Source organism: Neurospora tetraspora, assembly GCF_033439725.1.
Source record: "Neurospora tetraspora strain CBS 560.94 chromosome Unknown B0H65scaffold_10, whole genome shotgun sequence".
NCBI lineage: Eukaryota > Fungi > Ascomycota > Sordariomycetes > Sordariales > Sordariaceae > Neurospora > Neurospora tetraspora.
Genome location: NW_026944392.1, coordinates 211,158 through 238,229, shown reverse-complemented (window position 1 = coordinate 238,229; position 27,072 = coordinate 211,158). Strand labels below are relative to the sequence as shown.

The following is a 27,072-nucleotide window of genomic DNA, read 5'->3' as shown; positions in this document are numbered from 1 at the left end:
TTACAGCCACCAAAACTGGGTTTTCCCTACCGTGGCACGGCCGGAACGAACACAACCTAATTTAGCATTGAGGTTATTAATAGCTCGTATGGAAGCGATTGTATAGAAATAACAAAACATGTTGGAAGATAAGGTAATTACAAGGGTATGAGATTTTCTACCTTTAATAACAAGAGAGGTCTCTAACCTCGTTCAAAAGATGCAAGTTGAGATGGTGTAATTTTACCAGTGGTGAAATCTACTCGCCGTTTGCGGTTCATTTGTACGACAACTTGGCAGGCAAGGTACTAAAGTTGAGCTTGGCCCATGGGGCTAGCGGCAACCGGCGGCAACGTGGTAAAGCTGGTTGCTTATAAGGTGAGTGCAAGTGAAGGTGGTTGCCCCACCAAGTGACCAACTTGCTCGTCTTGCTCTTTTATCCTTTCCCTTCTTAGACTACTTCCTCGTTTGCGTTTACATCATCGACCACGTCGAACAACTTCGAGCCACACGCAAAGACATTGCAGTTTCCGCATGTGCAAGACAAGATACCTCTACCTCTACTCGCATTCATTTGCGCCATTTCTCAAAGGAACTCACCTACGGCTCTATGTCATCTACCCATCTACCTACTCACTTCCTCCTCGTCAACAGACGAGCCCCGCACTCATCGCGATGGACAAGCTTCCTCAAGAGGTGGTCGACAAGATCACAGGATTCATGTTTCCGCTTCTTGCGAAAAAGACAGACGAAGAGTACGACCGGCATCCTCACAATAAACGCTACGCCCCTTGCAATTATGAGAGGGATGATCTCAGCGCGGCACCATACGCCACGTTATCTCCGGTTTGGAAACGTTCCATCGAACAGTTGACATTTTGGATCTTGAAGATCCGATCCCACAGCGATGCCTTGATAGCAGAAGAGGCCATGTCCCGCGACCTGCATCGTCGCAACTCTGTACGCAGAATTGCGTGGACTATCAACCTGGATGTTGAGAGGACTTCCAGTTTTCCTCACATCAGGGATAAGGTGATCGTGGTCGAATTCCGCAACATGCTTGAGTTCATCAACCGCATCAGGGTAAGTCCTTTGAGCCAGCAACTATGCCTCTTCTTGAACCGTTACTGATCGTACTACCAGCCACCTTCCGACGCTCCCAAGCTCCTCTTGACTATCAACATAGTCGGCATGGGCGCATGGGACGCAGAGAGTGGCGAAAGTGCTTTTACTGCACCACCGCCCGGCATCCACGAGCTTCCTGTATGCCCAGCGGTCACCGGGCTACATATCTGTTACGACGTGAATATCCCCTTCGACATCTCCGAGCCTATGTTGGGAAGGAAGGTTCCACCGGTCTGGATTGTCGAGATCCTCTCCAAGCTCCCCTCAGTAACCACTGCGGACTGGGAGTTCTACGACTTCCTCAACCGACGCTCGGAGAAAAGAGCTCTCTTTCGTAACGGTATGTGCTTTTCCAACATTCAACCTCTGTCATGAGTGTGTAGTGTAAACTAACACAGCTGCTTGTAGAAGTCTGCAAAGCTCTGAAGAGCCCGCTTTTTGCCAACCTCCAGGTCCTTTGCCTCTACATCGGCTCATACCACTACTACAGTGGGGAAAAATCGAAAGACCTGGAAGAATACGTAGCGACCCCAAGGGTAGAGCCGTCAGAGAACGGCGAGGATGGCCTCAATGCCGCATTGCGGACAGTATCACAGAGCCTAGTGGAATTGATCATCCAAGGCACATTCACCCTCAGCCCAGACTTCTTTCACAAGAGAAACGGCGAAGCCCATGAGCAGCCCTCATGGCCTCGCCTAGAGTTTCTGGCTATCGAGACGACAAACATAACCTGCACTGGAAACTTGTACCTTCCAGATGCCAACGAGAGCACAATCACTTGGCATGAATCCTTCTTCATCGACGACATCCTCCGCAAACCAACCAATGACTTCAACGAGCTCATGCTGAGTCTCTCTCGCGGCATGCTCAGCATGCCCAAGCTCCAAAGACTCGAGATCCTGGTCCGCTGCAACCCCAACGGGATCTACTACCCACTGCCATATGGGGCTCGTGACAGTTTGTCATTTAGGGATATAAAGCTTCACCGTCTAATCTACTACGATCGGGAAGAAAACGAAAGTGTGCCGCTGGCGGAATTCCCTCCCAAAGATCTGTGGTGTAACCTTGGCATCTTTGATAGGGACTACTTCAGACAAAGGTACATCGAGGTACCCTGTCAACTGCCTTGGACCGCTTGCCCAGAGGAGGCTCTTAGGAACTGGAATGAGCTACACTTCAGGATCAAGGGCCATTCAATCTTGCCTGAATGGAGGAGAAAGATTGTTGAGAATGGTTATCAGGAGGACTATGTTGGGTATCCGTTCATTCAATCGGCCAGATGGGTAAAGCAGTAACTTGAGGGGCGTGTGGGAGCTTAAGCTTGGCGTAGAAAGCATTTTACTATGCAATTTCGCTAGAGGTACCCATGTATTAGTTCTCTTGTATCTCGAAGTATCAAACAGGGGCCGTATGCTATCTTCCCATTGGACTATATCCGTCCTTTTCAATCTCGGTATCAAAAGCCACCTTGTTTGTTTCCTCCTCAGGATACCTTCAGTTTAACCTCCATCTACCAGCCCCGTAAAACTGTAAAAGTGAGCCCCTTGTCTCCCAAAGGTACCAGGCTTCCTGCTGTATGCGTAATAGAAGCGAGGTAACTGATATAAGGCATAGAGAGGAAACAGTTAAGTAAAAAATGCACTATTGTGATGATGGATCGGGTAGGTACCTACCTAGGAACCGGCAGAAAACACCCGTCTTGCTCGGTATAAACGTTCAAGTCTTCAGCATTAGGCCACCATACGTGCAGTTGTTCGTTATCATTACAATTAACTCGACAAAGATCTCAAAGCCAGAATAAAGCCAGACAAAGCCTTCGTTGACGCCCCAAGTGATGATCTTGTTATCCCGCCTTGGTGAGAGCAACAACCTACATGCCGCCGAAAGCAACCCGAACGAAGCCACTGAGGTTGTGGTTGATACGAGGGCTCTTGACGTCAATGGTCTTCTATCCATGCGTGTCCTTCAAATCCCCCTTCAAGACAGCCAAATGCTATAGCCACCTACATCCGCCTCCACTCCTCCAACCCCGACAACCCTTTGATGCTCTTATGCAACTCATTCCAATTCTCCACCGCCTCCTTGGGAAACGGGCGCCAGTACAACTCCTTGTTCCTCGAGATGAACCGCTCATTGAACACCGCCAAAGTGCAAAACCGGTTGCCCTCCGCTGGCTTCTCCCTGATTCCACCGGTCCACTGGGCCATCTCCCTGCTTTCGTTCGCCTCCCTCACGTACCTCACAAGCTCGTATGTCTCGCCAGGTACATGTGGTGCATTCCCAATCACCTCGCCGTTCCCGGTCCAGTTCCCAGTCCAGTCCATGTCCTCGTCGTCCCAGTTAGGTTCGGCTGGACCGACCAGGAAGTCCAGCGTGAGAAGCTGGAGGCGGGGCATGGCTAGCATGCCGTGCGAGAGCGCTGTCATGAGCTTGTTGAACTCGATAGTGCCCGTGCTCAGGGTTGCGTTGATGGTGAAGGGACGGTTTTCTCGGGGTCGGAAGCGATGCGGGGGGATGAGCCACTTGGAGCCGCAGGGGGTGAGGAGGGTTGTGGTGACCCGGAGGACGCGGAGACGCGGCCAGGATGGTTGGTTATTATCATCGGCTCTGTTGATGAAGAGGTCTGGGCTGAGCGAGAAGAGGCCGTTGATATGCAGCTCTTTGAGCTGCTGGGACAGGGTCCGTAGGACGGAGTTGAGGGAGTCCGTGGGGCGTACGGGTGGCACAGCGGGATACTGTTTGTTTGAGAGGAACGCTTGCAATGTGGTGGATGAGAAGTTGTTGGGGCCGAACCAGAGGGAGAGGTTTTGGAGGTGTGCGAAGGCGGGGCCACCCAGGGCGTTGCAGAGTTCTGGATTGAGAGGGCAGGAGGGTTAGTGACTGGTTCTCGACGCTTTCTAAGAGTTGGAACTATGTGTCCCAGTCTATGATGGAAGTCTTGTACACACCTTGTTGCATACGATATCTTCTCAAGCCTCGCCTGATGAAGTTGTAGATCTCATAGTCGGCCTGTTGAGCCGAAGGGAACTTGGCCAGGACGTTCATGATCCAGGCAGGAGGGACCTTTGTGCCATTTTGCATGGCGATGTCGGCTTCTCTAGTCTTCTGAGGCGCGAACGCCTCGTCCCTGGGATGGAAGTCTCTCCTCAACTCCTCCTCAAAATATATGGCGAGGGAAGTAACTGCCGGGCATAATGGCAGCTGGTTCAGGGTGCCTGGCTCCTGAGTAAACGCACTCTGATCACAGAGTAACGCATCCCACTTGCTGTAGCCGACGATGCTGACTACAAGAAGAATGGGCTGGGTGTCATCAACGGGGTCGTTGGAAGTTGGCTGGTGAAGATAATCCGGTCAGCTCTACCTTGTCTCGCTAACGAACCTGGGATGTTCCCGACGGCAAAGGCACTTACCCAGATCTCGTTAATGAAGTTGATAAGGAGGCGAAACTCCTGCACGAGCTTCTGGTCCCTCATACGATGGAACTGTGTGTCCCTCGGGGTGTCATCAACCTTGACGATGAAGTCAATCCTCTCGACAGAGGCGCGCCGATGGGGGTCGCTGCCCAAAAGATACTTCGCATCAGGAATGTCGTCGCGTGACAACACCCCAAGCCGGCGAAAGGTCATCGCCTCGATCGTCCTCTTCCACGTCCTGGAGATCGTGGCGCACTCTGCCGGTCCTGGGCGGTCTTCGAGGAGGCCATACTTGCCACCGGACGCCAGGCGCGGAAACAGATACCCCGCGATGCGGTCGGTAACCTCCTGTGGAAGCTTGTCCATGGCTGAGAACGGCTGTGGTAATGAGGGTTGATGTCAGTAGACTGTTCTGGATGTAAAGCTCAAGGTTCTGGTGATCGAGCGCAAATACCTGTGATGGATGACGAGAGTTTGAGGATGGGAGAGTGAAGGTGGGAGAGTGAAGGTGGGAGAGTGAAGGTGGGAGTGAAGGTGGGAGAGTGAAGGTGGGAGAGTGAGGCTAGGAGAGTGAGGCTGGGTGAGTGAGGATGAGAATGTGAGACACAGCCACACGAGAGGGGTTTGCAAAAGCAAACGGGAAGTGAACCTGACCAGAAGTAGAGACGGAAGAAGGGAGAGAAGCTGGGGCTAAGACCGTGTGGCGCTTCGCGCCCTCGGGGGGAAAGGAGAGGGCAGAACTTCTCGCACCGCCACCTTTGTTTACGGGTACCGTTTTTCACCTCGCCCACTTCGTTATCAATATACCAAATATTATACTTTCCATTCAATTTCTATTATTTTGCTTATTTAATCCGATCTCTGCCTTCCCAACAGGCCATATCTGCTCCCCAAAAGGCCATATCTAGCCCCCAGAAGGCCATATCGAGCTCCCAACAGGCCTAGTCCTTCCCCCAATAGGCTGTTATTGCCTCCCAAAAGGCTTTCTAGCTTGGATTTGAACTAATATTTATCAAGTTTAGTAGAAACTCCTGCAAGATCTTCTTAGGGAGAAGGAACTTAGCTAGTGAAAAGAACGAAATTAGATACCTTACTAGCTACAAGAGAGTGTCGAGCCTATTATACCTATTGTGTTGTATATTATAGTGATTAGAAGAAAAGGAAGGTCTAGAACTGAGGGCCTTACTTACAGGTAGTTTAAGTAGAAGTACTAGGCTGGCAATGAGATTGTAATAAAAGGCCTTAACGAACTAATTAGATAATCTTTTTGGATGCCAGCAAGTTAGAAACTTAAGGCTTCTAATATTATGGCGAATAGTTATATTCTACAAGTATTCCTTCAAAAAATGACGTAGGAATTAGTAGTAACTATTTCGGGAGCGAGTGTATAGAAATAAGGAGGGGTGCGTGAAGGCAAGTAGGGGGGTGCGAGAAGTTCCAGCGTTGTTACGTACTAGGGAGAGCCGGTCTCCCATCTAGCCGTTTGCTCTACCGCCCGAAGTCCGGCCCGGCAGGCTACCATCTGCCAACGAGGGGTCATCAGGCTGCCTTACTTCTTCGTGTTCGTTCTCCTCTCCATAAGGTACCTAAATGCATCCCTCACACCTCCCTCACTTGGTGATCGTTCTTGCTTCCACCATCCACCACTTACAACCTTTTCGTTTACAAAAGGCAACCACAGCTAGCAAGCACTGATCATTTTCCTCACCATCCCACACTGCCGTCTTTTGAACCTTCCCATCCAAATATGGACAAGCTCCCGCAAGAAGCAGTTGACGCCATCGCGGCCTACCTGTTCCCATTCCTGGCAGCGGAACGTGAAGCCAACAGCGTTTGGTTTTCTTTCGGTGACTCGCCGCAAAGGCGGAATTCGTTCAGCGCAGGCCCCTACGCCACAATATCAGCGTCGTGGCAGCGCGCGGTTGAGTCCCTGACCTTCCACAAGCTAACGCTCCTCACGCGAGCTGACGTCTTCTACGCAGAGGAGTGTCTGAGAGGCAACACACATCGCCGGTCGCGCGTCTTCTACATCAGATACGACATCAACATCGAGTGGTCAGCGAGAACAGCGCACCTATACACCTGGAGAGACCATCAGATTGCATATGAGTTTCGCAAGATGATTGAGTTCATCAACCGCTTGTGGGTAAGTCCGAGCATGGTGGCTTTCCTCTCAATAACTCGGGTATCAACCCTCTAGTATGAGTTCCTCTGACTGACATGATGGTGATATCAGCCAGCCACCACCGACCCTGCCCTCCCAGTCTCTCCTCTTGGCCTCCTTGTCAACCTAGCCGGAATGAATCAATGGGGCGACGTGAATGAAGACCTGGAACGTGGTCTCACTGAAGCACCATCAAGGATGAAGGAGCTACCAGCGTGCCCGGCAGTGACCTCTCTCGACATTATGTACGAGAAGAACACAAACACCCGGGGGGTGTGGAGACCGGGAGTTGATACCTATCATGGTATAGGAACAACGAGCGTTCGGCCTACATGGCTCGTGGAGATTGCGCCCAAGTTTCCTTCCCTTCGCAAGGGAGCTTGAGTGGGTGTGGGTTTGACGGAGCGGAAAAAGATTCACAGGACGGAGACAGAGATGAAGCGGGATATTGTGAGGCCGGGGATGTATCGAGATGAGGATAACTGAAGAAGGATGAACGTCTCCAAAGACATTGAGAAAGTGGTGGTGATCTGAATACCAGACGGCGGGGAAGGGGAGGTCGCGTATTTAAAGCAGTTGCTGTGAGGCACATAAGGTACCAATATGACTGTGACAGCTCTGTTGATTCACTCCTACAGCTCCTGCATGCAGCCACAGCTATGTGCCTAACATGATTCTTGACGCATATGCTTGATCTGTAAATGTGTATGTATCCTCTGACTGCACATGTCATGTCCAGGGTGCAGATCCACGGCGGTTGTGCAATACGGTAGTACCTGCAGATTGTAGCGGGCATTCACTCGGAGATATTCTGCTCCGCCACCCGCAGAAACAAGATTTCGTGACACGGAGCGAGCCGAGGCTCAGTGCCCCGCCAAACCTTGAAGTTTTCAGATTCCACAGTTCTTGGTCGGTACATGTTCAGACACTCATCAAGATACCGTCCCAAGGTCCCACCACCCACTTCTTGTTTCGCCCCAGCACTTGCAAGCCATTTCCTAAGCCATGCCCAACCTCTTTCACTCTCCCCCGCCCTTCCTCAACATGGAGATTGCTAAAAGATGGATAAGCAACCCAGGAAAGTGTTGACAACTTCGTCGGCAACTTCTTCCCGGTTCTGCCCAAGACACACGAACAACTTGTGGCAGAAGCCCGTTCAAGCACACGTCCTCTCGACCGCTCCTACGAGTTACGCGCCGCACAATTTGCCATCAATCTTTCCTCCTTCCAACGGAAGTCCGATACTGAGAATCTGACACTGGCCAGGTTTGAGCTCCATGTTCGTGATGACTTGCTCATTGCGAGTGGCGGTGATGATCACACAAGAAGTCGTCCAACCACGAACTCAAGAAAGAACGCAACGACGAGTCAATCATCGGATTCACAGCTGACAACATCGAACTATTTCCGGCTCCGGGTGGGACGCCGACCGACTAAGCAGAGAGGAGATCGACGACGACATGAAGGGTGTTGGCAAATCCCAGGACATAGATGCCCGGACTTCGTCAACAAAACGGACTACATTAACAAAACGGATAAACTGGCCAATGAGAACGACGTCAAGAACCTCATCGTGAAGAGAAAGAGACATCAGAGACCTTATTGCCTGGAAGGAGATCGATGACGGATTCGCCACCAAGGCGTATGTGAGGAACTAACAGTTGCCCCGTGCCTGACGAGGAGAAACGAGGGCTTGGGGAGAGGAGCGGGAGTCAAACGCAATTGAGACGGCGATACCGAGCAGGAGGCCGGCAAGAGACAACAGCGGGAGGAGAAAACCGACACAAACGCCGGCGGGTCAAGGACCGTGTGTGGAAGAGTTTACATCGAGGGCAGACTCACGATTTGCAGGAGATCCGATGCTTGTTGGCTCGGAGTTTGGACAGCGAAGATTCCTGGAAAGGTTGGGTTTGTCCTTTTTGGATCAGGGTGACGGGGACTTTCTGTTGAACCATACGGAGGAGGTGATCACGTGAGACGACGAATGTGGTGGTGAATGTCTTGATTGATTGAAGAGAGAGAAAGAGCAAAGGGAAAAGGAGGACAAAGTACGACTTATATACAGGGTAAGCATGTGTGGATCGTATCCACTTGTGCCAAGAATGCCAAGAACTGGTGATGGCTTCAACACTTTCGGTGCTGAATCTGGGACTCTACAGGGACATGGAGGAAATGGGGCCAGAACTGTTCAGGTGCACTCCATGCCATTGCCTGTGAAAACTCTAGGCACGGGGAGGGCCCGGAGCGGGCTCCGGTGAGGTTGTCTTGGGTGGTGTCCTTCCATCTATTTGTTCTTGGATCCTTCATTCGTTGAACGTAGGCAGTGACAATTTGTGGTCAGAATGGGGAGACCAGGGAAGGGGATGGGGTGAGGAGCCATTCCGTGTGCTACGTAGGTAAATTGTTGAAGCGCAACAGGAGAGTCCCCATTGCAATAACTTGTGGGTTATGGTCTCTGAAGTGGGCAAGAGGGTACACCGCAAGTATTGCAGAAGGAAGACAAGAGTGAAGACTAATCCGCCGGTGTTGGCTTCTGAACAGGTGATAAACAAGTGGAACAGATGGCGATGGGGAAGGTGTGCTTGCTTGTTTGTGGTCTTAGGTTGAGATGAAGGGGAAGCGGAGTTACGTTGCAGTTGGACGGGCAGAGATAGGCGATTTGAAGTTACGAGTGAACGGGAAAAGGGGAGTGAGAGAACCCTGGTTGGCTAGGTACCTACCAACATCTCCGTTTCAGAGCATAGCATGAGCGACGGGGACTCCCGGGACTTTGAGCTGAGGGAAATCATTACGTGCGTCTCAAAGGGAAAGGCGAACCAAATGATGATGTGGTAATAAGGCCAAAGCTGATGCACGTTGACAAAGAGAAAGACGCTCCTGCAGCGTCGAAATAAATGGGGGAGAAGCAAGAGAAAAGGTGAACTGCGCTGTCCATGAGTAAACAGCGTGGATTCCTTGGTAAGACGAATAACATGGACTGATATTGCGCAAGGACGTTCCGGTTTTCGGTCAACATCAGGAACCGGTCGATGTTCGTGCATGCGAAGACTTTAGAGCAAGAAGGAACGAATAAGGAGTGTGGAGTGTAAGATCTGGCTCACGGCACTGAGTGCCAGTTGTGTTGTGCTTGGAGCTTGCGCCGAGGTAGTTACAACCTGCTTCGATCGTACGGAAGTCACCTCTCAGACGGGCGGCAACTGACTGCTCTAGAACTGGTGAGGGCTGGCAAATGACGCTGCAGCTGAGGCCGGCGAAGAGACAGCGGTTGGAATAGGCGGCTGATCTGGAGGTGTAGGGAGAAAACGATGATTGAAGAGAATGTCTACCTCTATGTATCAAAGTCTATTGTTTTGGGTCATATTTGTCACTGAGCTCAACTGATCTGCAACTGTTCAAGTGTAGTAGACATACACCCTCGTGACCGCGTATTCGTTTCACCACTCCTTTCTTCCGCACATGTACTTCCTCCCTTCCCATCCACATCCATACCACTCCTCGGAAGCTCAACATCCACCAACCAAGGCACGAACCCCGGAGCATACGGGACTGCGGCATTCACAAACAGTGTCTGCTCAGCAGCCCCCTCCCTTTCCGGGTACTTCAAAGGATAATACCCATCCCGAACAATCCTCTCGACCCTCTCCTCCTTCTGCTTCCTCTCCTCCTTCGAATCCTCCCACCCCTCTTCAACACTCCCCCGATCTACCAACACCGTCATCTCCGCTCCCTTAGCCTTATGCCCCTTGTGCTTCCCATCATCACCTTCCCATCCTCCCGCCAGAGCTTGTGGCCACTTCACAACCGCCGCACCCCACGCCTCATGAATATGTCCAAATACATGCAACCTCGGCCTCACCTCCTTCACCCGCTCCCACAACTCCACACTCCCGCACGACGTCCTCGTCAATCGACTGACATCCAACACCCCCCTCGGCGGCCCATGACTGATTACCACATCTGCTTCAGGCGGGACGTCGAAAACGTGTCCTTCCTCTTGCGTGTACTGGAACCCTTGACTTCCAAAAGCCGGCGTAGCCGGTGATGCATACACCACTAGCCTCGCTCCGTTGGCCAGCTCAAAGCGATGCGTTCCCTCCTCGAGATAAAAAATCCCATCCTTTCTAGCTTCTTCAAGCAATCGCTTCGCCTCCCCCACCTCCCCTAATCCCTTCCTCCTCGGTAACGTTAACTGCCCCATTCCCGCAGATTTCGATTGCGCTTCAACACGCTGGCTGTACACGGGTAGATCCAATGTATAGTCATGGTTGCCGGCTATTATCAGCTTGAGAGGGGCGTTAAGTTGGCGCAGGTAGGACAGACAGAGACTGAATTCGGAGAGCTTAGAGGAGTCGGTTATGTCGCCTGCGTGGATTACTATGTCTGCGCCCCCGGGGATGGAGGGGACGGGGAAGGGGAGTGGGTTCTTTGAGCGGGAGCGGATGTGGGTGTCGGATAGGAGGAGGAGGCGGGTTGGGATTGTTGATGGTAACGTTGATGTCGAGGTTGATGTCGATGCGCTTGGGTCGGGTGGGCTGGTGGTTGATGTGGTCATTTTGTCGTCGATCGGTTGTGTCTGCTTGTATCAACGGCTGCCACTGGTGGGAGTGATGAGCTCAGGGTAGTTGCGAAGTCTGAGGTCGTATCGTAATCCGGCGTGATGATTTATATTTTTTGAGATGGGTGTTGATATCGGAGTGTCAATTCGAAGTAGTGTTGTTGACGCTGTGACAGATGGTCGTTGTCGTGTGAATCGGTCACACACCCGGATGAGCTGGATGACGAAGGGTTCCACCGTTCCTTGCGCTTGTGGTCCACTGTAACTGCTGTGTTTGGACCCCTGAGATGTGCCTGAAGCCCTGAGGCGTTGTTAGGACAACTAGAATAGTGTACGTGGATGTCGTGCGAGCAGGCGGATATTTCGAAATCCAAAACGTAGGTACTGATGGTGAAAATTTGACGGTCTTCGGAGCTTTCAGCTGAGCTTCGCTTTGTCTCAGGCACGTTTTGGGTTTTGGCGCCTTCAGGGGAAGTGGCGAGGTTCGAGAACCTGGTCGAGGTCGGGACGTCCCCATCTGTGTCGGTAACAGAGGGTTAGGGTAAGTGATGCTGTACAATGAACCCTCGATGGTTGCAGATGGTTGCCCGTCTGATCACGCGGCGTTGCGGCTCAACATCAAAAACCCGCCGAGCGGGAGGATTGTTTCCATTGCACAAAGGACACCTGTTTCATTCTTTTCAGCTTCGTCAATGTTTGTTTCAGTGAGCAAGCAAACACAAACCCCAATGGTACTCGTCCCATCACGTGCATTTACCGGCCCGTAAGTGGACATTCACGGCCTCTGACGGTCCGGCACAGCTGGCAGCTCGCACGGAAAATCCCCCAACAAAACCCAGCTGGAGACCCCACAATTGACATGTCTAATCTCCAATTCTGGCGCCCGCAGAACAAGGACAGCAGCAGAACCAGCTCCGAATTCAGGCCCCGACACCGTCAGCAGTCACCGACCACCACCGTCGCCCTCACCTTCCAATACCGTCAAAATGGCTGCCGTTGTCAAGGCCCTCAATGCCAAGATCAGGAGCAATCCTGTGGCCAACTATCTGTGCTCGACCCGTATGTTGTTTACCTCTCCTTTTGGTCGCGTGCTCTCTGTTTACCCGCATGCTGGTTGCCCATGGTTTCCCCGGCAAAATCTGGCCCGATGCCCGATCATCGGACGAACTCTTTTGCGGCCACTCAACCTGCATCTCACCTCACTCCCCAACGTCACCACATCACTCAATGCTCAAAAAGGCTTGAACCCTCACCGGTTTCACTGCCCTCATCTCACCACTTTTGCGTGGCTCGGAAAATAAACAAATCCCACCGGCGATCCATGGTTCCGCAGCCATGACGTCCAGACATATGGGGGCCGTCACATCTCATCCAACTGCTCTACCAACCAACCGCGGTGCTATCTTGCATTCGGAATGCGAGCTCACAAACTTTGTGTAACCACTGACTGATCCTTCTCATCTCATCTAGACTTCTGGGGTCCTGCCTCCAACTTCGGTATCCCCGTTGCCGCCGTCCTCGATACCCAGAAGAGCCCTGAACTGTAAGCATCTCCCACGACCTTATTGGGCACCGAGACTGACCCTATTCACTACAGCATCTCGGGCCAGATGACCGGTGCCCTCACCATCTACGCCTTCGTCTTCATGCGCTACGCCCTTGCCGTCACTCCCCGCAACTACCTCCTGTTCGGCTGCCACTTCGTCAACGCCGGCGCCCAGCTCACCCAGGGTTACCGCTACCTTGACTGGCACTACTGGGGTGGCAAGGACAAGGCTGTCGAGAAGGCACTCACTGCCCCGGTTGCCGCCGCTGCCGTTGCCAAGTAATGGATGCCAACAGTCAACCGGGATCATCAAGATTTGCACCGCCGGCTAGGACGAACCGGAGGACCGCCGTTAGTCTGCGTGTCCTTTTGGCGACGGCCAGCATGTAATCTAGAATTTCCCTTGCTCCTTCTCTCGGCCTATATCCATCATAGACAAGGCACACATATACAGGCACACCACCTTCACTGCCCAGACAGGAAAAGAAGAACCAACAAGATGAGACATACATACTCGGCATATGCTACACACATATTGCACATGTACGAGATATCACGCGCTTCTCGAACCAGACACATGCTTTCTTCGCTTTCTCACATTTGATCTTCCATATCCTCCGCTCATCCCAACTGCTCTCAGCTCCAAGGGTTGCATCGGTTGGCCCCACATGTTTCCCTCCTTCGACTCTTGCGAGTGTCGGGTCGTCCAGTCAATGTTGATTTTTCCCATTCTTGGTGTCCGGCGTGTCTCACCTGACAGTGTAACCAGCAGTTCCAGCCAGCTTCAGCACTCCATCAGCGCCTGTGGCCCAGCTGCCAAGCCGGTGCTATTCCCGTCCCCAGCTTACGGCCCCGTCCGGCCCCAACCGGTCAATCAAGTGAACACTGGTGCGGATACCCTCCACCGTTCCACCGTTGGAGATACACTAGCAAGCACTGCCTGTTTGGTAGGCAATGCGGGCAATGCACAACATGCACGGGCGATGAACCGTGAACGGAGTGAGATGTCGGCGTGTCCCCGTGCGCCCCGACCCTTACTAGCTGCCCATCAATCATCCTTCGGGTCATTCCGTCCGCTTCCGCGGGTCCGCGAGGCGCGATTAGGGGGGCCGTGGAGCGCCCCCCATGCAAGCCCGGTTAGCGGATCAAGAAGGTGATAAGCCCTGACTGTCTCCCTACTGTCACTTTCACTGTCACCGTGCTCTGGCCATGGTGCAGTTCTAACGGTAAACGGGGATAGGCGAAACAGGCGAGCCAGGCCGAGAAAAGCATATGATATCCGAGCACTGACGATGAAAGACTGGACTGGATGGACCCAGAACTTTCAGATGCAAGTTCCAGGAAATTAAACCCAGCGAGAGCCTTGACTCCCTTGAGCCGTAGTCATGCAGTTGGCTGATGTAGCATCCAGCATCCCACATTATCATCCGCCCATAGTGTCTCCCCACTCCCCTAGCCTCCCCTACACTAGTTCGGTTCTCCATGTCACCGGGGGTTTCATCCCGGCGGCCCTTCCATCGAATCAGGAGACACAAAGGGACCCGACAGTCTGGAGACGAATCCAACGAGTGGAACACTGGCTCCTTCTTTTCTTTCCCTTTCTCTCGCGTGAAGAACGGCTCGACCCACTGAACGACAGGACCCGCACCGCAGAACGGCGTTGGTTACGAATTCGGCGCCTGCCGCCGCTTCCAAGTGTCTCCACTGTTATCTGATGAGCGCTCGACCGGTTCATCTGCCCTGCACATCGACCATCGACCTGCGAGCGAAGCGAAAACTCTGATGTGACGTTAACCGGTTGACCGTTAAATGGGGCATATCCGAGCTTTTGGCAGGCTTAACAGGCTTGGTAAAAGTCGGGCTGGAACCAACCAGGGGGGCCAGCAAGAAAAGAAAAAAAAAAAGGAGAATCGGCTTCTCCAGTCATACCTTACGCAAGATGCAAACCGGATTGGGGTCCGCCTATGTCCATGTCCCGGCCCTATTTGCGATCCCCGTGAAATCCTTCCCGGCTTGCGGGCTTGGGGCAACATGGGGACTGGATGGACTGGACAAGGACTGGACCCGAAATGTCCGTGACCCGGCCCCCAAGTTGCATCTTTAATCTGCATTCTGCATGCCCATGGATGGAAGGTCGAACGACTTGGACGAGGCTCCATGTCTCTCCAGGATTGCCATGTTGGTTGTAACCGTCTTTTTCTTCCTTCCTTTTTTGTGCTGATGCACTAGGGGGTAGATTCTCCGAGCTTGAGGGAAGATCCGGTTCTTATATCCTTACGTTCCGGCCCTCCGACGGGTCCCTCGTTGATGTCAATCGATTGACATTGTCGGAAGAAACGAAAAAAGTCTTACTTCAACCACCATTTCGACCTTCAACTGGATAGAAACACGGCCAAGCATCAGGCAAGTCCCACACGGCCCCGTCACCCCCCAATCCATCAAACTAACGTCCCGTCTTCCACAGTCTTTGAACACCAGACCTCGACTGCCATCCTCCCACTCCATCACCCAACATCACACCATCGACCTCAAAACCACAACAACAATGTCCCACCCTCCACACGGCCCCGGCGGCCCGTCCAATTCCAGTCCCGGCACTCCCCCCGGCAGCGGCGGTCTCCCCTCCCCCTCCTTCCCGGCCCCCACCCAATCAACACAACAATCAACAACCGACCGTACAGCAACCGCCCACGCCGCCACCTCTCTCCTCTCCACCTTCCCGCCCTACGCCCAAACCGACGCCCGCATCGCCCTGCTCTCCGCCGAACTCGACGCCCTCAAAGCCCGCCAGCGAATCTGGAAACGACTCGCGCACGCCGCCGTTTTGTTCTCTTCCGACCACGAACTGCGCTATTCGCTGTTAGACAAGTGCAACGATTTGGCGGAGTGCATGAAAGTGCACCCCCGACTGCGGGAGGAGGTGGGCAAGATGAATGAAGTGGAGTTGCAGTTGTTTAGTATAAGTAGTACTGCGAAGCAGTTGGTGGGCGATGTGGAGTGGGTTAGGGCGGAGGATGTGAGGGGGTTCGTGGAGGGGGTTAGGACTCAGACGCAGGGGCAGGGGGAGGGGGGGCGGGTGCAGGTGCACGGGAATGGGGATGGGGGACAAGGAGGGCAAGGAGGGGGAGTGGTGCAGGTTAGGTTGGATAGGGGGAGGGGGGATGTCGGGAGGAGGTTGAATTATTTGATGGTTACTAGTCAGACCCAAGGGACGCAGGGCGGGACACAAGCTGAAGGAGGAGGAGGGCAGGGAGGGCCGGGAGGGCAAGGAGGGCAGTTGATGGGGCAGGGACAAGGTCAAGGCGGGCAAAGTGGACAAGGAGAAGTGATGATGGGAGAAGGAAGTTCAAGGAGGAGCTCAACAACAGCAGCCGCGAGAACAACGAGAGGGCAACCACAAACACAACCACAAAGTCAAGTACAAAGTTACATCGCGGCTCAAGCAGTAGCGGCAGCAGGAGGACACCCACAGTCACAGCCACAACAAGAGGAAACAACATGGAGCCCAGCAAACGCCAGTGCGGCATCAAGTGCCGGGCGAGCAAGTCCAGGACCAAGTGAGGGTGAGTCTGCTCTGGGTCTCCAATCTTTTCTAGACTTTCCGCTAACAAGGTGGAAAGCAGGTAGTTCAACAGGCCCAGGCCATGGACCAAACCGAGCAAGATGGTGGGACACAGTCATCACGGACTCGGACACGGATCAACGGAGGAGGTCAGAGAGCAGTAGGAATGTACGAGGTCGTGATGCTGGGTCGGATTGCGAGATGGAGATATAGTGTCACTTGTAAGAGTTGCTTTGGGTTTTGCGTTGTTGCAGGTTATTCGCTTCTATTCTTGTATTGCGTATTGTATCTTAGCCCATACTTGGTTCGCTGTTAATGGGGTCTGCTTGGAGACGACGGGTCCCATGTTGGAAAACAGAGAAGTGTGTTGCAAGTTTACACCCCACTAGCCCAGTTGTGTTCTTCGATCAGGGTTTGAAGTTCGATGTCCTCCTCCAAAGAGTCATGTTCACTGGACGCTTCTTCGTCGGCGCCATGTGTTGTAGCTTGCTCTTCCTACTCCCCCCATTCCTCATCCTCTTCCCACTCCTCCTCATTCAAATTGAGGTACTCATCATGCTGGGGGCCCCGTTCTTCCTCAATTTACGGTTTCAGTCTCTGATAAACCCAATCTGATAGCTTGTTGATTCTTTCCCACTCCAGAAAGCCAGAGAGGCCCTTGATCCTCACCACCAATTCTTTGAAGTTCCGGTCAGCTTTCCAGGGATAATTGATCCATTTGTTAGGATCAATGGCCGGGTAGAATCCTTCGTCTGTCTCCTTCTCGATATTTGGGGTTGAACAGCTGTAGCTTGAAAGGCTCTTCGGAACTGGATGTAGGTATCTCGAGAAGGGTGTTAGGCTGTCTGTGGTACTCGATGATGGGAGTTGGTTCTATGTTGAAGTTCCCGTGTGAGATATAACGCCAATTCGGGCGCGATCCCAGAAACGCAATTTGCAGGTATAGCAGCTTGGGCATTCTTAGCATGGCTCGTGAGAGACAGGTGATGAGGTCATTGAAAGCTTCTGTGGCGGGGTTGAGCAGGTTTTCTACATCCAATCGGCGGTCGAAGTTGTTGCCTTGCTGAAAGTACTACCCTCCAGCAGGAGAGAAAAGCGTTGATTCGATTTTGAGATGCTCCAGGCGTGGCCACCTTGGCTGGTCGGTGAATGTTTCGTGATTGTCGACAACAAAAAGATACCGTAGTTGCTGAGAGATGGTTCGAAGGCGAGCGGTCATGACGTCAACGTCATCCGGCTGTTCCCATCTTCCGTTCAGCAAATACTGATGAATGTTCATCTCCAGATCATCTTTCGGAGCTTCTAGATTCCACAACTTATATCCACATGGTACATGATGCAGGTTCAACACCTGTAGGTTTTGCATCAATGACGGTTTAACTAGTACTAAGACCCTTCGTCAGTACATCGTCTCAAAGCTTTGACCTACCCAACCTGGGTGACCAAGTAAGCAGGTAGTGTACATACCACCAGGACAGGGATGCGTGATCCTTTTTCCGATCACAACCGGAGACAATTCGAATCCAACACTCGTTACAGAAGGGGTACACTCCACGCACGCCCAAAAACTCCCCAGGTACGCCCTTCAAGTACACCCCCTTAAGACACTCAAGAAAAAAGATTCCGTACTTCTTACATTGGCTTTTGTCTTCGATATATACTTTCCCGTCCATTCTCCGAGACGACTTGACGTTATTCTAACTCCTTTGGCCTTGTCGAGGATGTGTACTAGGGTGTAGCTGAGAGTGCACCATTTGAAGTCGAAGGAGCGGTAGGCGAGATCGAGGAGGCGCTGGATATAGGAGGGGATTAGAGGTAGCGAAGTGGTGCGGTAGGAGAGACGGGGTGGGATAGGCATAGATCGAAGAGATGTTTGGCGATTTCGTCTATCAACTCTTGTGGGAGCTTGTCCATTTCGACGGAAGCTTGGGAGTAGGAAGTCGGATTGGAAATAAACGCGAGTGTCAATGTCGTAACGGATGATTTCGTAAGACGTGCCTGTGCTTGAGAACTCATATTGACGCCGTTGGTAGAGACGCGGTGGAGAGGGTGGCAAGAGAACAGAAGTGCAAAGTGGAAGAAGATCGTGCAAGGAAGTAGATTCGTCTTTGGGGAATTGACTCGAGTGTTGGATCTGTTGTCTGCCAGAGGCGGCGGAGGAAACAACGTTTACCTACCTCTAGGAGAGGAAGGAGAAAAGGATGGCTTCTCAACACTTGCCCCATATCGTCATCACAATGATTCGTTCCTGCGGAATCAGCTTATCAACTGCAATTCTCGCTTCGACGGAACAATAACAGGAAACAGCGACTGTGACCCTCGTCTGCCACTCCAATTCCCAAAGGCACCTGCAACCATTGCTTTCATTGTCAGGTCATCACAACAAGAACCCGACCCATACCCTTCTCCTTCCAAGGCACTTCGTTAACAATGATGTCCCAGAAGCAACGGTCAATTCTTGAACTCGGTAAGGTCAGAAGTTCAGTTCTTGAAGTTTTCATAAGCCTCCTTTTTTGGGCCGTTGAGCCTGCGATGAAGGCGGTCTTCGTTGGAAAAGCTGATAGTGTATTACTGCGGTAGAACGGTGTAGCGAGAACAATTGTATGATGTCGCGAGAGGGTAAAGATGTCGGTATGGACGAGGAAGCGAAAGCATTAGACAGACTAGGCCCCCTGGCGTTCTGAGGAAATTCGGAAGATTGCTAACCGGTGATCGGAAGGGCTTGAGCCCTGGGTGTTACGAAAGCCTGGGAGGCGCAGTCAGCATTGGAGACGAGATGCAGTTGCATTTAACGGAAGTGAGGAAAGTGCGATTGGCACCGCAGGACTGAAAGTGCCTAGAAATCATCATGGTCATCGGAAGGAACGATCGGCGACGAAGTACGACTTCAAACCAATCATAATGTTGGGGGACGATACCTTCGAACCATGATCACAGGCGGGTCTGGCTCTGAGAGAACAGGACATTCATTCTATCCAATCTACCGTTGTTCTCAGCTCCTGATTCATTCCTCACTATCACAGTACTCCCCATGTCCCCGCTGCCCCCAATACCCCGTATGCCCAGCCGCCGGATGTCCATACCCTCCTCCACCATATGCATCCGGAACACTCCCCGCCATACTCACAGGCCTCGGCTTCCCAGTCCCGAAGGTCTTTGACCTCCTTGACGACAGCGGTGGCGCCTGCGTAGCATCTCCTTGCCACTGGCTCAGACCCGCACCGCTCCGTCTCCTCATAGCATCATAAGCCCCGTACCCCCCAGTTGTCCCTCGATGTTTGCTCTTCGTCCGCCTCGGCTTACTCTTATCCCTCGGACTTCTTGCGACTGCTCCAGCTTCTTTGATAGTCTCAGTGGTATCGCCTCTGACCCTACCTCTCGATTTATCCCTCAGCTCTCTAGCCTCTCTACCACGCGGCTCGCGCCCGGGTGTAGGCGGCTCCCGCCAGTCCAAGGGAACGTCACGGATGCGACCCCGTTGAGGTTGGGAGGGATCATGCTCGCTGCTGTGGTCGAACGAGATGTCTGTTGGTGTTCCGCCTCTGTCTTCTTCGGAGTAGTAGGGATACTCGTGATCATCGTGCTGATGTGAAAGAAGAGAGTCCCGGGATGTGTCCCAAGCACTGCCACGGAAGCTGCGGCTAATGGGAGATTCCCTCCCTAGTTTGCTGCCGTTCATCCCAGGTATTGGCATGGGGCCTGGCCCTGGAAATGGATGACCGTCCGGTGGCCCGAACGGAGGATATCCTCCTGGTCCGGGAGCTGTAGCCGGAATGCCGTTGGGGTAGAATCCGGGGCTGGGAGCCGCCATTGAGGGTCTTCGTCCTTTTCGCAACCTCTTTTGATGCGCTTCGTGGGCGTCTCGTAGCTCCTCCTTCTCTGCAAATAGGTCTTCGTTCTCTTGTTCCAGCCTCTCCATCTCCTTCTTGTACTGATTGACCTTTTGTAACATAACCATCAAGTCATGCTTTTCTTTCTGCAACGCCTCATTTTCCTTCATCAACGTCTCTTTCTCCTGCAGAAATGATTCTCTCTCCTCTTGCTGTTCCTTGTCTTTCTTGAGCTGCCCCTTCTTTCGTAGCGCGTCCTCTTCCTCTCTGGCCTCTTCAGCGTCTCTCCTACCCGCATCTTTCCACCGTTGCCGTTCATGATCGGCGCATCGCTCGAACGGTGTTCCTTGATCGTCGTAGATTCGGCCTTTCAGGCAGTCGGTCTCGACACACCCGTGCTTGGCGAGGCAGTAGCCTGCTGTGGTCTCGGAGATGGGCGTCGCTTCTTCGGGACAGGAGGCAATCTTGCATTTGTGTAGCTTGCAGAGGGGAGGGGAGGACTTTGCGGAGGTCGTCGAATTGACGATGGTGTCGACGGCATTGGTGCAGTCTGGCTTGCTGCAAGTGTGAATCTCGCAGTGGGAAGAGCTGGCCGTTGCGGTGCTTCGTTGACATGATGGGGCCTTGCAGGTATGTTTCGGGCAGAAAGGGCCGGTGCCGGTACCTGAGCCGTTGACGAGAGGATTAGGACAGCCGTCCTTCCTGCAGCGATCTATCAGTTTGGTTAGCTGACGATTACGAAACGTAATTTGTTACATGTCTTACGCTTGTGGCAGTAAGGGCTTCCAGAGCTGCCTCTCTCCTCTGGACACTGTCCAGCCTTACACTCATGCTCGGAACAGTACCGGCCCTTTCCATTTTCCTTTTGTCGTCTACAATCTGGGTTCGCACATCGAGCTTTCTGCTTGAAGTGTGTTTCACACAATGGTGGTGCATCCAGATCATCGAGTCCAGTGTCGGGCCAATATCGAGGTTTGTGACACCCTTCGCGAGCACATCGCTGATGCTCCGTGCAGAGGTTGTTTTTCTTGGCGATGTTGGGACAGTGGGCGCTTCTGCAAGTATGTTGCTTGCAGTAGAAGCTGTCGTTTTGAACGTCTGGTGGTGACTTGCAGTCTGGCACATCGCATCGCTTGTGCTTGTCGCATCGCCGATTATGTTGGTCACTACCGGTACCTTCTTTATCACACCTATCATGGCCACAGCGATGAGTAGAACAAAACCAAGGGGCCGTTGGGTCAACACTGTCAGCAACTTCTTCGTAATCTCTTTTTTGCAGACAGGGTTCCGTTGTGCACGCGCATGATAGAAGTTTTTCGTCTAGGAATAGTTAGTCAATATCGCCATGGCAACAGAGCAAGTGCGGTGAGGCTCCTACGGTGGTCACATAAGTCTTGCCCTGTCGTTACAGGGTCGGGGCAACAGCTCCTGTCGTAGGGTGGATGCTCCCATCGGCATGTGTCTATACATGGGCGTTTGTTAGTCAGGGCTTTTCAGTATGAGATGGAGTCCAAGCTAGTTGACATACGTCGTTTACAGTAGAGTGAGAGAAGTATCTGGTCATCAAAGGCTCCTGCAATGGGTACTGCTGTGTCTCTGCACTGAGGTACGCGGCATGTCGGAGGGCCTCTGCCGCGGCGCAGACTCTCAGTTGTCGACCACCTCTTGGTTGAGGGCCGCCGATTCATATCGGAGGAGTCCGTAGGCATGTCGGTGTCTGACCGGGATGGGGTGCCGGAGTTGGGCGTTGACTGTTTTGAATGACGGGAATTGGGTGACTGGCGTGATGCGGGACAAGCGGAGTGGGGTTGATCCGGCCAAGCCTTGAGCAAGCAAGAGATGTCGGGGGTCCAGCTTGTTATAAAATGCGTGCTTGTTGTTTGCGACGGCCGTCCTATTGGTCTGCGTGCCAACACAAAATATAACAGGGCAGTGAGGGCACCATATGGCGTATTGTTGCCCCTATAACGTCGCGAAGTGGCGGATTGACGACAGGGAAGTGGGCGATAACATGCAGGACATCAACCAGTGAGCCACCATGCAGTAGCGTCCATGTGTCTGCGAATGATAGGTGTCGGACAAGAATGGGCAAACCTCGATTGTGGGTCGACTTGCATGAGATCCTGACGAGTATGACATTTTTTGTCTTGGATGCGAAGATATGGACTCGATTTTGATACTTATAAAAATCAACTTTGACTTGAGGTTCTATATCAAAAGGCGCTTGGGAGGCCACCGTCCAGAGAGGCAGCCAAGAGGCACCAACATAAAAGAGGCACACTTGTGCTCCTCCGGATGCGGGTTGCGACATCAAGACTTTTCTCTGTGCCGCAACCTCACATGTAACCCGTCCATCATGTCAAGCCACCCGCAGGCAGGTGTGGCTTTGATACACTTTGTCGAAAGGACATCTAGTCGCCAGACCCCGGGGCTTTTCTGCGGCCAGGTCGAAGGATCAAAGCCACGGTATGGGTAGACGCGCGGGTAACGAAGTCGGAAGTCATGAAACGGCCAGCGTTCTAGACTTCTAGATACTCGTAAGGCCGAGATCTAAGGCCGAGCAAGGTCGAAAGAAAGAAAACGAAAAGGAACAAGACGTCCGTTGCAGGGTAAGGGGACTTGGAGGATGACCCTGGCGATGTTAAGGTTGCAGGGATGGCGATGTAGAAGCACCTCTGATGGCGGTCGTCTGATGACTTGTGATGTTGACATGGAAAGACCTCGGCCATCAAAGAAGTGAAAAACGCTGCCAGTGAGTACGGCATTTCAGGTGCGGCTGTCTCAACGGTCAGCTGAATCAAAAAGTGCCTGTGGAAGGGGAGAGAAGTATGGAAAGGTGGTGTTGGTGTTCTAGGCCTTGACTTTCATGTTGTGGGAGGCTTGGTGGTGACGGATGGGGGCCTGCTGCACTGTTGCTACTGTGACAGCACCTCAGCTTGAGGCGGAGCTCTGTTAGCTCCAAGACAACAGGATCAACTGCATCGGCCAGACCACACCAAAAAGGAAACGCGGACTATATTGAGAAGTTGCAAATGAATGTGGAAGACGGCGGGAGAGACATGGTCGCTTGGGAGAGCTCGAAGTTTTGGAGCATCCCTTAACAGGGCACGCACCAACCTGTGCTCCCTTAACAAGACGACGGGAACAGGGACAGCCAGCGACCGGACCCGACGGTTTGCGCAGCCGATAGCCACCAGGCAACCACAGTGATATGGGCATGTTGTTGTGTGATTGAAGTGGTTGGGCGATTTAAGATTCCCGCTAACCATAGTTGAGCGTGAAAAGAATTGAGTATCCGAGTCGAAATGTCAAAATTGACTTGGTGGTGTGTGTCCACTCGATGGCTTTCCACTTGGGCTGTGCTGGCGTGGAGCTGTGAGACGGGCCGCTCCGGAGGTCGATCGCTCTGAAATTGAGAGCCTACGACTTGGTCCGCATATCGGTAATATCGTTGAATAAGAACCAAATTCCCAGAAAGTATGAGAAGTCGAGCAAGGCATTGTATTTGATTGACGGCCTGGGCTTCTGCTGGGAATGGGCAACGATATGAAGCGGACGGCGAGTGTTGCAAAAGTCGAAGGGAAGCTCACGTGGGAGTTTAAGGAGCTATGGCCACCCTAACACACGATAAGATAATGACGTCAGCCTGTCTTGTGTTAGTGACCGATAAAATAAGACATTCGCAAAGTCACAACATGGCGCCTCGTGGAGACGGAGACAAATCTCCGGAAAATCAACAACTCGAACTATCTATCCCCTGCGTCTAGATTTCTGGTTCGTCACTGGCATGTGCCGGCTTCAACAATCAGAAGAACAGTGATTGGAAATGCAATGGCAGATGGAAGTCAAGTTGGTGATGTCATCGTTAAGAGATCAAGTGGGGTACGAATGTCCAAACATAGGTTGTGCCATTCCCTTTCCGAACACTTCGCCCCACCTCATCCTTCTCCTTTCCCATGTTCCTTCCTCTATGAAGACAGAGATCTCGATTACCGACCGAAGTCTCCGACACAAGTCCGTTCCTGGCAGAATATTGAACAGTTGCGAATGTATGAACCCCGCAATGGCTGCCCTCGGCTGATCGCCCAAGATCTCCCTGTTCCAGGCCTTGAAGCCAGCAATTGTAGAGAAGCCAAGCTGTTGATACACGCGTCTTGTCTGCCTACCCGGCACCAGAGTTTGGGGAAACAGACAGGAACTGACCTCCATCCCAACGGGTAGTCGGGGTTTTGCAGAAATTGGGAGGTTGAAGGGGAATGCACTGACAGCATTGTGATCTGACGTCATGCATTTAGATGTGTAATACATAACAGAAACACTCTCTCCATTCCTAATTCTCCAGTCCATCTCTCTTCCTCTTCCTCTTCCTCCTTCATACCTCATCGCCTTATGCAACGACTGGCGTTGCATTATCCTACTCTAGATTCTGCAGCAGAACCACCAACAGAACACATTCTCCAGCAGTCTAATCCCACAATGTCCAACATCATCAGCCAGGCCGGCCAGAAGGCCAAGGAGGCCCTCACCAGCGCTCCCGGCAGCAAAAAGGTTGATGATCTCAAGAACGAGTTCAAGGAGACTGGCAAGGATGCCCGCCTCACCACCGACTATGGTGTCAAGCAGACCACCGCCGACGACTGGCTTAGAATCGTCAGCGATGACAAGATTGGTCCTTCTCTCCTCGAGGACCCCTTTGCCCGTGAAAGAGTACGTCAAGTCGCATCCCTCGTCCTTTGATATGCACCTACCAACACAATGTTCCCAGATCATGCGCTTCGACCACGAGAGAATCCCAGAGCGAGTAGTCCACGCCCGTGGCAGCGGTGCCTTTGGCAAGTTCAGAGTCTACGAGAGCGCCTCCGATCTCACATTCGCCCCTGTCCTTACCGATACCTCGCGCGAGACCCCCGTCTTTGTGCGCTTCTCTACCGTCCTCGGCAGCAGGGGCAGTGCCGACACTGTTCGTGATGTCCGTGGTTTTGCCACCAAGTTCTACACAGAGGAGGGTAACTGGGATCTTGTCGGCAACAATATCCCCGTCTTCTTCATCCAGGACGCCATCAAGTTCCCCGATGTCATTCACGCTGGCAAGCCCGAGCCGCACAACGAGGTGCCCCAGGCCCAGAGTGCTCACAACAACTTCTGGGATTTCCAATTCAACCACACCGAGGCCACTCACATGTTCACGTGGGCCATGAGTGATCGCGGCATTCCCCGTTCCTTCCGCATGATGCAGGGTTTCGGTGTCAACACCTTTACTCTCATCAATGCCCAGGGCAAGCGTCACTTTGTCAAGTTCCACTGGACTCCCGAGCTCGGTGTCCACTCCCTCGTTTGGGATGAGGCCCTCAAGCTGGGTGGTCAGGACCCCGATTTCCATCGCAAGGATCTTTGGGAGGCTATCGAGAACGGTGCCTACCCCAAGTGGAAGTTTGGTATCCAGGCCATTGCCGAGGAGGACGAGCACAAGTTCGACTTCGATATCCTCGATGCCACCAAGATCTGGCCCGAGGACCTCGTCCCCGTCCGCTACATTGGTGAGATGGAGCTTAACCGCAACCCCGACGAGTTCTTCCCCCAGACTGAGCAGATTGCTTTCTGCACCAGCCACGTCGTTTCCGGCATTGGCTTCTCCGACGACCCTCTTCTCCAGGGCCGTAACTTCTCCTACTTCGACACCCAGCTCTCCCGTCTTGGTGTTAACTTCCAGGAGCTTCCCATCAACCGCCCTGTGTGCCCCGTCATGAACTTCAACCGTGATGGTGCCATGCGCCACACCATCTCTCGCGGCACCGTCAACTACTACCCCAACCGCTTCGAGGCCTGCCCTCCCGCTACCCACAAGGAGGGCGGTTACCTCGAGTACGCCGAGAAGGTGGCTGGCATCAAGGCCCGTGCCAAGAGCTCCAAGTTCAAGGAGCACTTCAGCCAGGCCCAGCTCTTCTTCAACTCCATGTCGCCAATCGAGAAGAAGCACATCATCAACGCTCTTAGCTTCGAGCTCGACCACTGCGAGGATCCTGTTGTCTACGGCCGCATGGTCCAGCGTCTGGCCGACATCGACATTGGTCTTGCTCAGACCGTCGCCGAGATGGTTGGTGGCGAGGCTCCCACTACCACTAAGCACCCCAACCACGGCAAGAAGACCATCCATCTCAGCCAGACCGAGTTCCCTCCCGCGACCCCGACCATCAAGTCCCGTCGTGTTGCGATCATCATCGCCGATGGCTTCGACAAGGTCGCTTACGACGCTGCTTACGCCGCCATCTCTGCCAACTTGGCCATCCCCCTTGTTATCGGCCCCCGCCGCTCCAAGGTCACTGCCGCCAACGGCTCTACTGTCCAGCCCCACCACCACCTCGAGGGCTTCCGCTCGACCATGGTCGACGCCATTTACATCCCCGGCGGCGCCAAGGCTGTTGAGACGCTCTCCAAGAACGGCCGTGCTCTGCACTGGATCCGCGAGGCGTTTGGTCACCTCAAGGCCATCGGTGCTACCGGCGAGGCAGTTGATCTTGTTGCCAAGGCGATCGCTTTGCCTCAGGTCACCGTTAGCAATGAGACGGAGGTGAATGAAAGTTATGGTGTTGTTACCCTCAGGCAGGTCAAGCCCGAGAGCTTCAAGGATGCCGTCAAGATTGCCAAGGGCGCTGCTGGGTTCTTGGGAGAGTTCTTCTATGCTATTGCCCAGCACAGGAATTGGGACAGAGAGTTGGATGGATTGCACTCGATGGTTGCGTACTAAGTGCGGTGGTGGAAGTCGGTGTTCTTTTACGATAGTTATGATACCTAATGTTTATGATTCTTGTTCTTTTCCAGAAGTTCTGAAGTGCTTTAAGTGATATGTGACTAACGTGAAGGGGTGGGTGTTGGGAGGAACGCTGTTAGTGCATTACCC

At 52.9% G+C, this 27,072-nt stretch overlaps 10 protein-coding genes across 10 annotated transcripts; 6 read left to right on the top strand and 4 right to left on the bottom strand.

Annotated features, from left to right (window-relative positions):
• Nucleotides 1–654: 654 nt before the first annotated feature.
• B0H65DRAFT_553473 (uncharacterized protein) lies at nucleotides 655–2,399 on the top strand (the record flags this gene model as incomplete). The annotated part of the gene is made up of 3 exons (XM_062829964.1): nucleotides 655–1,062; nucleotides 1,123–1,444; nucleotides 1,513–2,399. The coding sequence occupies 3 exons, from the start codon at nucleotides 655–657 to the stop codon at nucleotides 2,397–2,399; spliced, it is 1,617 nt and encodes a 538-aa protein (XP_062676694.1).
• Nucleotides 2,400–3,107: 708 nt separating this feature from the next.
• On the bottom strand, nucleotides 3,108–4,883 carry B0H65DRAFT_592857 (uncharacterized protein; the record flags this gene model as incomplete). Its single annotated transcript, XM_062831134.1, has 3 exons — nucleotides 3,108–3,955; nucleotides 4,065–4,437; nucleotides 4,515–4,883. The coding sequence occupies 3 exons, from the start codon at nucleotides 4,881–4,883 to the stop codon at nucleotides 3,108–3,110; spliced, it is 1,590 nt and encodes a 529-aa protein (XP_062676693.1).
• Nucleotides 4,884–6,264: 1,381 nt separating this feature from the next.
• B0H65DRAFT_592856 (uncharacterized protein) lies at nucleotides 6,265–7,065 on the top strand (the record flags this gene model as incomplete). The annotated part of the gene is made up of 2 exons (XM_062831133.1): nucleotides 6,265–6,663; nucleotides 6,754–7,065. 2 exons carry the CDS (start codon nucleotides 6,265–6,267, stop codon nucleotides 7,063–7,065), a joined length of 711 nt encoding a protein of 236 aa, XP_062676692.1.
• Nucleotides 7,066–9,945: 2,880 nt separating this feature from the next.
• On the bottom strand, nucleotides 9,946–11,371 carry B0H65DRAFT_481037 (Metallo-dependent phosphatase-like protein). The gene has a single exon (XM_062827615.1). The coding sequence runs from the start codon at nucleotides 11,231–11,233 to the stop codon at nucleotides 10,055–10,057; it is 1,179 nt and encodes a 392-aa protein (XP_062676691.1). The 5' UTR covers nucleotides 11,234–11,371; the 3' UTR covers nucleotides 9,946–10,054.
• Nucleotides 11,372–12,222: 851 nt separating this feature from the next.
• B0H65DRAFT_512751 (uncharacterized protein) lies at nucleotides 12,223–13,065 on the top strand (the record flags this gene model as incomplete). Its single annotated transcript, XM_062828599.1, has 3 exons — nucleotides 12,223–12,295; nucleotides 12,707–12,779; nucleotides 12,834–13,065. The coding sequence occupies 3 exons, from the start codon at nucleotides 12,223–12,225 to the stop codon at nucleotides 13,063–13,065; spliced, it is 378 nt and encodes a 125-aa protein (XP_062676690.1).
• A 133-nt stretch (nucleotides 13,066–13,198) lies between these two features.
• Nucleotides 13,199–14,359, top strand: B0H65DRAFT_75310 (uncharacterized protein). The gene is made up of 2 exons (XM_062831366.1): nucleotides 13,199–13,935; nucleotides 14,023–14,359. The coding sequence occupies exons 1-2, from the start codon at nucleotides 13,304–13,306 to the stop codon at nucleotides 14,129–14,131; spliced, it is 741 nt and encodes a 246-aa protein (XP_062676689.1). The 5' UTR covers nucleotides 13,199–13,303; the 3' UTR covers nucleotides 14,132–14,359.
• Nucleotides 14,360–15,104: 745 nt separating this feature from the next.
• Nucleotides 15,105–16,814, top strand: B0H65DRAFT_75460 (uncharacterized protein). The gene is made up of 3 exons (XM_062831368.1): nucleotides 15,105–15,185; nucleotides 15,247–16,345; nucleotides 16,406–16,814. The coding sequence occupies exons 2-3, from the start codon at nucleotides 15,328–15,330 to the stop codon at nucleotides 16,555–16,557; spliced, it is 1,170 nt and encodes a 389-aa protein (XP_062676688.1). The 5' UTR covers nucleotides 15,105–15,185; nucleotides 15,247–15,327; the 3' UTR covers nucleotides 16,558–16,814.
• Nucleotides 16,815–19,293: 2,479 nt separating this feature from the next.
• Nucleotides 19,294–21,975, bottom strand: B0H65DRAFT_75325 (uncharacterized protein). The gene is made up of 4 exons (XM_062831367.1): nucleotides 21,703–21,975; nucleotides 21,553–21,636; nucleotides 20,940–21,494; nucleotides 19,294–20,886 (listed from the first exon to the last, which is right to left on the bottom strand). Exons 1-4 carry the CDS (start codon nucleotides 21,881–21,883, stop codon nucleotides 19,349–19,351), a joined length of 2,358 nt encoding a protein of 785 aa, XP_062676687.1. The 5' UTR covers nucleotides 21,884–21,975; the 3' UTR covers nucleotides 19,294–19,348.
• Nucleotides 21,959–22,589, bottom strand: B0H65DRAFT_75302 (uncharacterized protein). Its single transcript, XM_062831365.1, has one exon. It carries the CDS (start codon nucleotides 22,483–22,485, stop codon nucleotides 22,069–22,071), a length of 417 nt encoding a protein of 138 aa, XP_062676686.1. The 5' UTR covers nucleotides 22,486–22,589; the 3' UTR covers nucleotides 21,959–22,068.
• A 1,694-nt stretch (nucleotides 22,590–24,283) lies between these two features.
• B0H65DRAFT_481022 (catalase 1) lies at nucleotides 24,284–26,995 on the top strand. The gene is made up of 2 exons (XM_062827614.1): nucleotides 24,284–24,881; nucleotides 24,940–26,995. The coding sequence occupies exons 1-2, from the start codon at nucleotides 24,564–24,566 to the stop codon at nucleotides 26,917–26,919; spliced, it is 2,298 nt and encodes a 765-aa protein (XP_062676685.1). The 5' UTR covers nucleotides 24,284–24,563; the 3' UTR covers nucleotides 26,920–26,995.
• Nucleotides 26,996–27,072: the final 77 nt, after the last annotated feature.

Bases quoted from the DNA above. Each gene is read 5' to 3' on its own strand.
- B0H65DRAFT_481037 (XM_062827615.1), bottom strand. From the start codon at position 11,233: ATGACCACATCAACCACCAGCCCACCCGACCCAAGCGCATCGACATCA.
- B0H65DRAFT_75310 (XM_062831366.1), top strand. From the start codon at position 13,304: ATGCTACACACATATTGCACATGTACGAGATATCACGCGCTTCTCGAA. The intron at 13,936-14,022 runs GTGATAAGCCCT...AAACGGGGATAG, and splicing joins CCGGTTAGCGGATCAAGAAG to GCGAAACAGGCGAGCCAGGC.
- B0H65DRAFT_75460 (XM_062831368.1), top strand. From the start codon at position 15,328: ATGTCCCACCCTCCACACGGCCCCGGCGGCCCGTCCAATTCCAGTCCC. The intron at 16,346-16,405 runs GTGAGTCTGCTC...GGTGGAAAGCAG, and splicing joins AAGTCCAGGACCAAGTGAGG to GTAGTTCAACAGGCCCAGGC.
- B0H65DRAFT_75325 (XM_062831367.1), bottom strand. From the start codon at position 21,883: ATGCCTACGGACTCCTCCGATATGAATCGGCGGCCCTCAACCAAGAGG. The intron at 21,495-21,552 runs GTAGGAGCCTCA...AACTATTCCTAG, and splicing joins GCAAGACTTATGTGACCACC to ACGAAAAACTTCTATCATGC. The intron at 20,887-20,939 runs GTAAGACATGTA...CCAAACTGATAG, and splicing joins AAGCCCTTACTGCCACAAGC to ATCGCTGCAGGAAGGACGGC.
- B0H65DRAFT_75302 (XM_062831365.1), bottom strand. From the start codon at position 22,485: ATGTCGCAACCCGCATCCGGAGGAGCACAAGTGTGCCTCTTTTATGTT.
- B0H65DRAFT_481022 (XM_062827614.1), top strand. From the start codon at position 24,564: ATGCAACGACTGGCGTTGCATTATCCTACTCTAGATTCTGCAGCAGAA. The intron at 24,882-24,939 runs GTACGTCAAGTC...CAATGTTCCCAG, and splicing joins ACCCCTTTGCCCGTGAAAGA to ATCATGCGCTTCGACCACGA.